The 11572-nt window shown below is 53.0% G+C and overlaps 3 protein-coding genes across 3 annotated transcripts; all 3 read right to left on the reverse strand.

Moving 5' to 3' along the window:
* Positions 1-480: 480 nt before the first annotated feature.
* Positions 481-2561, reverse strand: LRP88_01420 (ATP-dependent DNA/RNA helicase; the record flags this gene model as incomplete). Its single annotated transcript, XM_083238103.1, has 5 exons — positions 481-742; positions 799-1183; positions 1265-1662; positions 1716-2191; positions 2250-2561. The coding sequence occupies 5 exons, from the start codon at positions 2559-2561 to the stop codon at positions 481-483; spliced, it is 1833 nt and encodes a 610-aa protein (XP_083106608.1).
* A 710-nt stretch (positions 2562-3271) lies between these two features.
* Positions 3272-4198, reverse strand: LRP88_01421 (inositol oxygenase; the record flags this gene model as incomplete). Its single annotated transcript, XM_083238104.1, has 1 exon — positions 3272-4198. One exon carries the CDS (start codon positions 4196-4198, stop codon positions 3272-3274), a length of 927 nt encoding a protein of 308 aa, XP_083106609.1.
* Positions 4199-6879: 2681 nt separating this feature from the next.
* LRP88_01422 (uncharacterized protein) lies at positions 6880-10784 on the reverse strand (the record flags this gene model as incomplete). Its single annotated transcript, XM_083238105.1, has 8 exons — positions 6880-7593; positions 7641-8472; positions 8523-9726; positions 9780-10132; positions 10220-10283; positions 10336-10393; positions 10447-10600; positions 10654-10784. 8 exons carry the CDS (start codon positions 10782-10784, stop codon positions 6880-6882), a joined length of 3510 nt encoding a protein of 1169 aa, XP_083106610.1.
* Positions 10785-11572: the final 788 nt, after the last annotated feature.

An 11572-nucleotide genomic window follows, 5' to 3' on the forward strand; every position in this document is an offset into this window, starting at 1 on the left:
CCCCCTCTCCAATTATACCTCCGTCACTCTTCACCATTTCCGCGAAAACATTCTGTCTTCCGGTGTCAGTCTGCACGCCGGACCTTCAACCCGGCCGAAAGACCCCGTTGTCTCCGGCGCTTCGGCCATCGTGCATGAATGACTAAGCTCGGCACTCGGGCGACTAACCACGTCTGGCAACAGACCTTGAGGTTTTGCAGGAAAGGGTCTCGAACAAGGTTTTTACGAGACTAGGGATGAGGGTAGATCGTGTTGATGGGCCAACTGATAGGGGAGGACGGAGAAAAGTGTAAAGTCCGAGGTGGTTGCTGAACGGTGTGGTGCGTAACGTTGATGCTTAGATATTGAGGTTAAGGCTAACAAACGTCATAGGAGCCAGGACAGCAACAAACTAAAAGGCAATAGTTCTTTTCCAATGCAAGGTATCTCGCCCAAAAACTATGAAAAACGCTGCTACCATTACTCGACCCCTTGTCATGTCTATTTCGTCTTCCGCCGCGCCTTGAACGTCTTGAGGGGATCTCGTTTCCTGGATCCAACCTTGAATCCCCGACCCTTCTTCCCCTTGACCTTGCGATCCTTTCTCATCGCCACGAAGCCTATGTCCTTTGTCAAGGCCTGCTTGCCGTCCTTGGGGAGGAGGTATTCTGGGACGTGCTTCAGGTGAGCCTGCTGTCTAGCGGTTCTGAGTTCACCGTCATGACGAAGGTGTGTGAGTTCGGTGGGGTTCTCCTCAAAGTACCTGGTGATGTTTTTCAGTACATATAGTTATAAATCGAATATAGGATGTAGACATACCGCTTCAGTTTCTCACTCTTGAGAAGTTCCTGTCTAAGCTCTCTCGTTCTCGCCTCTCGGATAGCAACCTTGGTAACGGCACGCAGGGCATCGTTCATTCGGTATCGGAAAGGATCAACCTGCTCCATGTTGAAGTTGTAAGGCTTCACCTCCTTGCCTCGCTTCGCCTGCTGCCTGATGATCTTGGCCATGACCTTCTCATCTTTCTCGGCAGTTGGTGTTGAGGTGGGGACGTGTTTTCGGTAGAGCTCCTTGGGGACAACGAAGGACAGGGCCATGCCGGTCTGTCCAGCTCGGGCTGTACGCCCTATCCTGTGTGTGTATGATGATGCTGTGGTGGGAAGATCAAAGTTGATGACTGCTGACACCTTCTTGAAGTCAACACCTATAGTTATCGTTAGTAGATGATCTGATATGCCTCGAAAGATGGATTGGGCAGTCTTTCGAGGGTGGATCAATCGCATACCTCTTGATACACCATACTCCTTGTCACCCTTAGACTTCTTGGCCTTCTTCTTTGGTCGCTTCGTCTCCGCTTCAGCATCGTCATCTCCCTCAGTAGCCTTCTCCTTGGCCTCATCTCCCTCTCCCTCAGCAGCCTCGTCGTCACCCAGCATATCGTTCTTTTCGTCAGCGGCGATAATAATGTCGTACACATTTCGGTTGAACTCCTCCACAACGTGCACTCTCGAGTTCAGGGGAAGCTCCGAGTTGAGAATACAGCTTCGAATGCCAAACTGCTCAAAGAAGAGCTTTAATCGGTAGCATCGGTCGATGTCACTGACAAAGATGATGCACTTGCCCTTGATGAGTCGAAGCTTGAAGATGACATAGGCCAGGAGGAACTTTTCGTCTTCACCACACCTGTAGACTGTTAGAAACCGTGTCGCATATGCAGCAAACCGTCGTGTACGTACTTGGCGACAAACTGAGTGATGCCCTCGCCCTCAGCCTCCTTCTCCTTCAGATCCAGCAATGTCGGGTCGCGTCGGAAGATTCCCTTGAGCGTATCAACCTCATCAGTGAGGGTCGCACTCATCATCATAACCTGAACACCCTTGGGAACGGATCGCGAGAGGTTCTCCAGGTCCTCGCTGTAACCATAAGAAAGGACAAGATCCGCCTCGTCGAGGACCAGATGTGTGAGCTTATCGAGCGAGAGGGCGGACGAGTTGACATTGTGCCATGCGGTCGCGGGAGTCGAAATGACAATGTCGGGGGAGTTGGAGAGGAGGGCGCGCTGGACGGCGTTGGAGACCTTGTCGGTCAACTTGACGGTGCTAATGTCCTTGGCGCAGAAGCTGGCGAACTGTTCGATGGCCTTGAAGACTTGGTCGGCAAGCTCGCGAGTCGGTACGAGGATGAGAGCGGCTGTGAAAGCGGTAGAGTCGGCCTGCAGGCACAATGGTTAGTGAACTGTATGATCCCAGGCTTGAATGGTATGTGCATACAGTCTTGCGCTTCAGGATGCTCGACAGCAGAGGCAGGACATAGGCGGCAGTCTTTCCAGAACCGCAATCAGCCTTTGCGAGAACATCCTGACCGTTGAGAGCGAGCGGAATGGCCTTGCGCTGCACAAGAGTAGGCTTCGCAAACTTTTGCTGGGCGACGGCCTGGAGAAGCCTAGGATCAAGACCAAGATCGACGAAGGAAGTCTCTTCCTCTTGCTGCTGCTGCGCAGGCTTTTCGACCTGTGTCTCGACGGGCTTCTCGGCGGCTTTCGACTCTTCAGCCTGATCGCGCTTTCTCTTTGTGGCTCCCATCTTGGATTCGAGGGTGTCGAGATGTCGTGAGGAGATGGTGGAGGAATTGTCGATTTCTCAGCGAGACGTCGATAATCTTTCTTGGGTCTCAGTGCTCTTTCCTCCAAATTTCCAACTGACTGAGGGGCAGCTCTGGGCGGATCATTACGTGATTGGCTTGAGGGCTACACACCTAACCTATCATGGCTTAGTAGGCTGGCCTCGGAAAAACTCTCTGGTGTCCAGCAACTTTTTTTTTTCTTATCGGTCTTATCGATTCAAAAAGTCTGCTTGCGAATAATATGGCACATAACTGGGAATAGCTTCATTTTTCTCCTGACACTTGATGTTTTCTAACCCGGACAGCAAAAATGTGAGTTTCACGCGATGTGATCACTTTTGTTAATTGACTATCGAATATACTACAAGGTACGATATCTTCAATAACTCCATGACAAGTGTATGCGGAAACTTGCAATCACAGCCTGATAGGCCTACTTGGCAATGAAATTTTTACAAGCAAGCAAGGCTTGCTTCCTCGCATCGAGTTCTTTTCATTCACATTTTTCACATGCAATGGGCTTTGAATCAGTGATCGTCAACGATTTATATTCATTCATTCGCTCAATTCGATATATCCCTAAATCCCATGGCCTTATTCCCTGGCCTGCAAACACTCAAAAGAAATACATGCTCTATAACGCTTTATTTTTCTTTCACCGTCACACACTCTACCACTTGAGGACGCGCTGGGGGAAGTACTCGTCAATGAGCTCCATGTAGTAGGGCTTGAGCTTCTCGGCGTCGGGGACACCGTCGCTCTTGGAGTACAGGTCGTAGGGGTTGAAGGCCTGGACGGCCTTCATCATCTCGTAGTCCTTGTCACACATGAGGTGGCGGTAAGCGCCCTCACGGTGCCAGGGGTAGAAGGAGTGGTAGCGGATCATGGCCAGGGCCTCGTCGGGCAGGGTCGACTGGTCCTTGACGACGTGGTAGAGGTACTCGTCGTGGCCCCAGCTGAGCATGATGTTGTCGAGGCCGCAGTTGGGAGAGTAGATGCCGTACTTGGTGTTGTAGTCGGGGTTGCTAGCGTCAGGGTTGCCCTCAGCGAAAGTCTCGGGGTAGATGATCTTGTCGCTGAAGGCGCAGCCAACGGGGAATGTGTCTCCCACAACATCCCACTGGCCCTGGGTCTCGAGCTCGGGGAAGAAGAGCATCAGCTTGCCCAGGTCGTGGATGAGGCCGGTCAGCTGCATCCAGCGGGGCTTGCCGTCGCGGCGGATGGCCTCGGCGGACTGGAGGAGGTGCTGGATCTGGGAGAGCGAGGTGTCGGGGTCGGACTCGTCGACGAGGGTGTTGAGCTTCTCCATGGCCTCCCAGATGGTCATCTCGGCGCGAGGACGGGTGGCATTGTAGAAGCGGTTACGGGCAGCCAGGTTGTACGAGACGGTCTGCTTGTGGTGCTGCTCGCGGTAAAAGTTCTTGACGCGGTCGGTAGCGTCGGCGTACTGGCGGAAGGTGTTCTTGTCCTTTTCGTTGTCAAACTTGGACTTTTCGTCGTACTTGATGACGTTGACGTCGTCGATCTTGTCAGAGAGGGCCTCGAGGGCCTGGCCGTCGTGGCTGGTGAAGTCGTCGACAACAGCGCCGGGAGCCATTGTGATTGATGGAGTGTGTGTAAGTGGTGAAGAGGGGGAACTGAGCGAGATTGATGTTTTGAGACAAGCTTTGGATGTGCTTGTGATGTTCAAGGGATTGCTTGAGAGAGGATGATGAGTCTGGAGAATAATCGATTCAAGATTGTGTCTCGAGGGTCTTTATGTAGTTTCTTGTCTCGTCCATCTCGAGTTCCATCTCAACGAGATAGATCCCCTCCACACCCAAGTTTGCATATCCTTCCCCCGCACAAGAATTGGATCTTGCCTCCGCGTCATGACCAATCTGCGTCATCCAAGTGGGTGTTTGCCCTCGTCTTCCCTCACAGAGTTGGCCTCGATGTGGTTGACTCTGCCCTCGCCGTGGCCGACGTCTGGGGACGGTGGATCGTGACCGGAAAGAGTTTCTCTGTTTAGAGGTCTGTAACGGGTTAGATCCGCCGGGAGACGCCACATGGCATCTGTACCTCTCCACGTCCCCTTACCATAACCTCCTAGAGCCGCCGGGCATATCCTATTCAGGCCTCAGGGACACTCTCAGATGCGGCTCCACCGAACTAGAATTAGCATCATGGTTCTCCCATGTGGAGAAGAACCCAGATATCGCGGGGGCTGGAATCTGCAAACCACGTTGAATTGGATGAGCCTCGATTCGCCGAAAACCTCTCATCTCTTTGTTTCCCCCTGTCTCAGCTCCAACTTTTTTTTTCTTTCTACGTCACGCGGGGATAATTGAACCGGTAAACGGACCCGGGTCACGGCCGGAGCTGGGCGATGAAGACAGCTCGGAGAATCTTGCTTGACAGGTACCAAACAGGAACCGGCCGGGCCTGAATCTTGGATGCTGGACCCTTGGTTTTGCCTCATCGCCATGCACACGAGTAGATCTCTAGGTCCTTCAATGCTGCCTAGATTGGTAATTCTCGGCCGAGCATTGGCGCCTGGAAAAGACTCTAGAAGCTTACCACGAGTGTAGAAGCCTTCTTCAGAAGTTGATCACCTGGAACATATGTCAATCTCCTCAAGTGAGACAAGTCCAGGGTCCATTCTAGAAGACGCTCAGTTACGACCAACAAGTCTCTCTACGGCCAGTTTCCGAGCAAGACAGGAGCCGCAATCCCGTTCGCACGCGCCCAAATTCCTTCAAGATCCATATCGATCGTGCATGTATCCATACTCTTCTCACCTATCAACACCATCGCGTTAAGCATCATGGCCTGATCTTACCCCAGCTGGTCGCCACAGACTACCCCATGCGTGCGCCTGGACCTTGCGTAGGATGTAGTTCCCCCCACGAGATGAGAGCATGACCCAGGGAAGCCTTGCGATCTCAAGTGCCGGCCTGCACCTTGACATGGATGTTTCATCTCGAAAGCATCTTCATCTTATGACCTTAAAATTAGCAAGAACTTCCCGGCGCTTCCTCTCATCAATATTTCGCCCCCTCACTCCTAGTTTCGGGGAAATCTTTCCAAGATCGGCCTTCGCTCCCTCATTTCTCATCCCAATGGCAATTCTCTCCGGGTGGGACCTGAAGCTAGACTCGCTTTTAGTTAGATCCGGAGAAGAGCTGGAGGGTAGATGCCAGATTTAGAAAGACGGGCCGTAGCCTTTTGAATCACGATGCATCATATTGCTTGTGTGTGGCTTCTTTGTATGGGCCTCGAGTGTTTGAGCGTCGACACCAAGTCAGCCGGCAATGCAACGTCGCGTGGCAACTTGCATGCTCGAGTGATGATATCTCTTCTTGGTGGGAAGCTATTCTCGTGTAATTATTTCGGTAAAGCAATTGCCTACTCTCTGTCGACCTTCGGATTTCTCAACCCGTGAGGAGCCTTCATCCTCTACATCTTCATCATCAGGCGATAAAGAAGCCACACAATGCCCGAGAGCAGGCGAGCCAACTCCGATTTTTCATGCTCTGTTATCCAGTTATCCAATTGAGCCAGGCCTTCTGCGTGTCTGGCTCATAGACCCTACCGGGAGCTGAAGCCGTATCCGTGTGTCGTTTCACTCACCCGAGAGCAGGATCACTTTAGACATTCAGACAACTGTCGCTTACCCCTCTGGCCAACCTGAATCCGTCATCATGAAAAGATGTCCGCGCCTGGAGGAACGCTTGACGGCCCGAGAAGGCGACCGTTGATGCCAGGAGAGGGCCTTTCCTGGTGCCAGCACCTACATACATATGTACGATGAGCGATCTTGCCTCGCAAGCCACTCGTACGTACTGTACTGCACTGTAAGCACCAGGATTCCGGCACTTAGCTTCCAGGACCGGCCCTGTTGTGCGAGTTGCTGCGCGTGACAAGGACAAGCCCGCCAACCGCATACCAGGGCAGCTGCATATGACTGTCAAGTTTGGAACCAAGTTCTAACAAGAGAGACCTCTCAGTTAAACACCCTCAGTTAAACACTCTCATCTATCCAAGCTGGTAAGCAAGGGTCAAATTGGTCGAGGCAGAACCAAGTGTCAAGTAGGTAATCAAGGTCACGGCCGATATGAGAGTTGTCTTGCTTTCGCAGTCCAAATTCAACAATTTCTCTACCGATCTGGCGCATATCCTAGTTCCCTTGGACATGCTTTTCATCTTTTCTAGTTTCAAATACAAATCAATTTCCATGTACTTTTCATCCCCATCGTCAACTTTGAATCGTCGACTTTTGCATCATCAAGCACTTCTCTAGGCCGCGCCACCGCGACCTCCAACTCCCCATTGTGCCTGAGCCTGCGCAATGTCGGCCGCGATGGGAGGCAGCTCGCGTCCCCTTCCGGTCGGCAAAGGCATAAACTTGATCTCGGCCAGGAAGCGCAGATACCTTCCAATGTCCTCGCGGGTGATACCCTCACCCGCGCTATCATCGACGCCAGTCCAGCGGTCGGCATCGGCCTTGAGCACGGCCACGGCGTTTCTGTCGTCCAGCTCAGGGGCGCGGGTAGTCGACGGCAGGTTCGAGGTTGCCATATGGAACAGAGGCATGAGGGCGCTCTGCTCTTGATCCTTCTCGGTGGAACCGGCAGACACAAACTCCTCCAGCTGCGTCTTCCACTCTTCATAGTCCACCTCGGGGACCTTGTAGCCATAGTACTCCAATGCTGAGAGGAACTCGTTCATGCGAAGTCTTGGGTGCGCCGTGACGTGAACCACGTTGACGCCGGGTAGGGGGTTAAGAGCCGAGGCAATGACAACTCTGGCAACGTGGTCCACGGGAACGGCGTTCACCGAGTTGATGATCAATGGCCTTGCGCCCAATTGGACGCAACCCTTGCAGAGTCTGATTAGGAAATCATCGGTGTTTGAGACACCGTTTTCGCGGCTGCCGAGAATGTATCCGGGACGGACAACAGCACCCCGGAGCCCACGCTTGCCAGCTTCCCGGACGAGCTGCTCAGACACCTTGAAATATTTAGCTTGATTCATCTCATCTGTAAGAGCATACTTACCCATTTGGTTTGGCCATAACCAGTGCCAAGGCCGACACGGCTGCCTTGCATGTCGTCGGCTTCAAGCACCGCTCCGCGTCCAGTCGCGGTTTGCTCGTGAGACAGCTTGACGTAGTGGTCAGTGTCCAGAGTCGAAGTCGACGACACGAAGGAGAATAGCTTGGGCTTTCCCTCGTTACAAAGCTTCATTGCGTCAATAGTAGACAGAACGTTGGGGCGCATCATCTGCTCGTATCGAGCAATCCAATGAACATATGCCGCGTTATGGACCACGGCATCCGCTGTCTCGGTGACATGCTTCCAGCTGGCATCGTCAAGCCCAAGACGAGGCTTGGAAAGGTCGCCGAGGACGCACTCGATCCTCTCGGCCCACGAGTCCTGCCACAAACCATAGCCCTTGAGTGACCGCGTCAGACGATCCTTGGCAAAGTCAAGTCCCTTGGCTCCACGAATGTGCGCGATGAGCTTGGTGTTCTCTCTGCCCAGGATCTCCTTGACAAGGTAGGCGCCCAAGAAACCTGTAGCACCAGTGAGGAAGAATGTGGCGCCACTCGATGGGCTCAGAGCATCCGGATCCGCGCTCTGGTACTTGTCGTCAAGCGTGTTGATCAGCTCGTCAAACGACTCGGCGTAGACGGTGTCGACAGCCTTGTCAACTGTAGCAGCCTGGCCACTGCGTAGACGGTCCACCTGGGATCCCAGACCTCTGAGACTGGGGTTCGCGTAAAGGACACCGATGGTGATGTCAGCACCCAAACTCTTGCGAATGTTGAGGAGGAGCTGCTGAGCCAGGAGACTGTGTCCACCACAGTCGAAGAAGTTTGATTCAGGCCTGGGCTAGGTCAACATCTGATCTATAGAGCGATACTCTGTTCCACATACCTGATAGTCTTGGCGTTGAGGCCCGGGATGAGCGTCGACCACTGCGTGGCAAGGGTCTTCTCCGTTTCAGATAGAGCCTCCCAACTCTTCAGATCCTCTTCCGAGGCGTCCTCTGTTCTCGCGGCAGCATCGGGGAAGGGTAGGTTCGGGAAGTCGACCTTGCCGTTCGGGTTAAGGGGGAGCTTCTGCAGCATGATGTAGATGGAGGGCACCGAGTGGGCGGGTAGACGAGACTTGAGATGGTCTCGCACCTCGGCTTGCATACGACGGAACCTCTTGAGGTAGACCACGGTAGGCCCCATCTCCACACCCTCGTCTTCGATATCCTCGTGGTTCTGGGCCTCCAGCCAGCGCTTCCATTCGGAGATCTCGGGAACCACATAGCTCACAAGCGTGGGTTCCTCGTTACGATCTCTTCGTACGAGAGTTTTGACGTCTCGGACTAAGGGGCTGCCGCCCAGGTTGGCATCGATTTCGTTGAGCTCGATCCGGAAACCGCGAATCTTAACCTGAGAGTCGATACGACCAGAGACACGCACAGCTCCCGAAGGGAGATACTGGCCAAGGTCTCCTGTTCGGTATAGCCTATCACGGGGTCCCTTGTAGTAGCGGCGCCATGGCTCGCCCTTGTCGTTGGCCTTGTCAGCTTCCACCCACTTGGCATTGTCAACCAGCCAGTTGTCGACGAACTTCTCAGCCGTCTTCTGGGGATCGCCGAGGTAACCCTCAGCCAAACCAGCCGCTCTGAAATATATCTCGCCCTGTTCGCCAACGGGGCAAATCTTGGTGTTGTCTTCCCGAGAAATGACGAGGATTTGAACATCTTGCATCCCCCAACCTGCAGGGATGGTATCACCAAGCGAGTCGAGGGCTTCCGGGTCTTCTGTGGCAGAGGGAATCTCGAAATACGACACCGCGCGACTTGTCTCGGTAGTTCCTAGCATGTTAATGATGGAGCATGAAGGACCCAGTTGGCGAAGTGCCTTGCAGTCGCGTGTAGTGAGGACATCGCCGACGAAGAAGACCTGCTTCAGGGCGGGGAATTTGGCGGTTGCACCACCGACAAGGATCTGGCCCATCGCAGGAGTGAGGTGAGTCGTAGTCGGTGACCAACGTCTCATCCATTCGCTCAGCTTCTCGTGCTGGATGTCCTCCTTGGCCGGGATGAGCAACTGAGCGCCGAGGAACAGGGGTGTCATGATGTCTAGCCCTGGTGGTTAGCCCCGCACAAATGTCATAGTAAAAGCTGCCACTCACCTCGTTGAATGGGGTCATGGGCGATACCGGAGAGACAAGCGAAAAGACTCTCGGATGAGAGGTTGAAACGCTTGGCCATCCAGGGGAAGTATCTGGTCAGACCGTAATGACGACCCAGCACCCCCTTTGGTCGTCCCTCACTTCCCGAGGTGAAGGAAAGCGTAGGATATGAGTCTGGACCAACAATAACATCGGGAGGTGACGAAGCCTTGCTTCGCAAGCTGTCAAAGATATCTACGCCCTCCTTGTCGCCACCAGACAGCAGGCCAGCATCGCTGAGGCGGAGTTCTGGGATCCGTACTTTGATGCCCAGGTCCTCGTCAATATACTTCTGTACCAAGGGAGCAAGGGGACTAAATTTAGATTGTCAGTAAAGAGAATGCCATGTCCAAGTGTGATGCTACGTTGGTGGAGGGGGGTTCGATACGATAAACACATACCCATTCTCGTCAGTGGTCTTGCCGATGGAAATCAGGGCCTTGGGCTGGGAGACTTCGAGATAGACTAAATTTATTTAGAAAAACTGCTTGCGGGAGACAGAATGGAACCCACGGACTTTGCTGCCTCTGCGGCGGGTAAAGGGGGTCAAGAACTGTTACTGTGGCTCCAGAAGCCTGAACATGCCGGTCAGCTGGCTGACATTCAAGGAGAATATGGCTAGCCGTACCAGAGTTCCCATGAAGGCGCAGACCAACTCGACGGAGCGGTGGGCAAATATCATGACAACATCACCATTGGTGATGCCAGCATCGTGTAGGTAATTGGCAATGGTGGTCGACGCCTCGTCGATCTGCCGGTAGGTGAACGTCCTGGTTGGCGACCTAGTCCACTTGTTAGCGGCTTGTCCAAGCGAATCACAATCGACTATTCTCACGTTGAACTCTCGGTCTCGGTCACACAAGGCCTGTCGGGGTGGGCCACGGCGTTCTTGTGAAAGATCTCGTGGATTGCACCGACAAAGCCGCTCCAGTCGAGGTCGATGGTGGGATCGGGCAGCTCAGCCATGGTGGCGGTTGTGAAGGTATCGATCGATAGCGGATATAATGTGGAAGAGGTAATCAATTGGACTTCAATTGGCGGCGGTTTGCCAATTTAGATGTCCAGGAGTGAGTCAAGAGAGGAATCTTTCGGCTAGGATGCGTGCGTCACAACAAGTTCCTTCCTACCGTCGACCACCGATTTTCGGGAGGGGCACTTGGTACCCCACCCCCCACAAAATGGTCCCTGTCCTACGGTCGGCCCTAGAATCACCTTGGCAAAAGTATAAGTGGTTATCATGGCAGAAAGCCAAAGGAAGATCAAGAACGTGCTTTTCATGGCTATTAAAAACAAATAGCTAACTTGAGAAGAAGTGTAACTATGATTAAGATAGTGTCAATGTTGCATTCAATAGCGTTTGAGTGAATCGCATGGAAGCGTATCATAAGTTAAGGCTGGTATGTGAATGGATATTTTTGGCATTGCTCTTCCGCGATCGGAGAATCTCAAGTCCCGACCAACCAACCGATTGCTTGGGGATGGATCAACCAACATGATGCAACATCCAATCTCAACTACAGAAGAGCATCCCAAACCAGACCTGAAATCTTTTTCCCTTGCTCCGGGGAAGCTTTCCAAAAGTCATTTAGAGCAGAACATGTTTTTCACGTCTAGAACGAATGCGAGTGCTGCTTTCCCCCTTGCGCGTAGCTAATTGTCAGAGGGCCGAGTTGTTTGAGGGCACACCTGACACACACACGTCTATGGCAGACATGATCCTCGCTCTCGCTCTTTCTGATATACCTAGACATACG

This window comes from Fusarium phalaenopsidis, assembly GCF_050370095.1.
Source record: "Fusarium phalaenopsidis strain FUZ10S chromosome Unknown contig_32278, whole genome shotgun sequence".
Lineage (NCBI taxonomy): Eukaryota > Fungi > Ascomycota > Sordariomycetes > Hypocreales > Nectriaceae > Fusarium > Fusarium phalaenopsidis.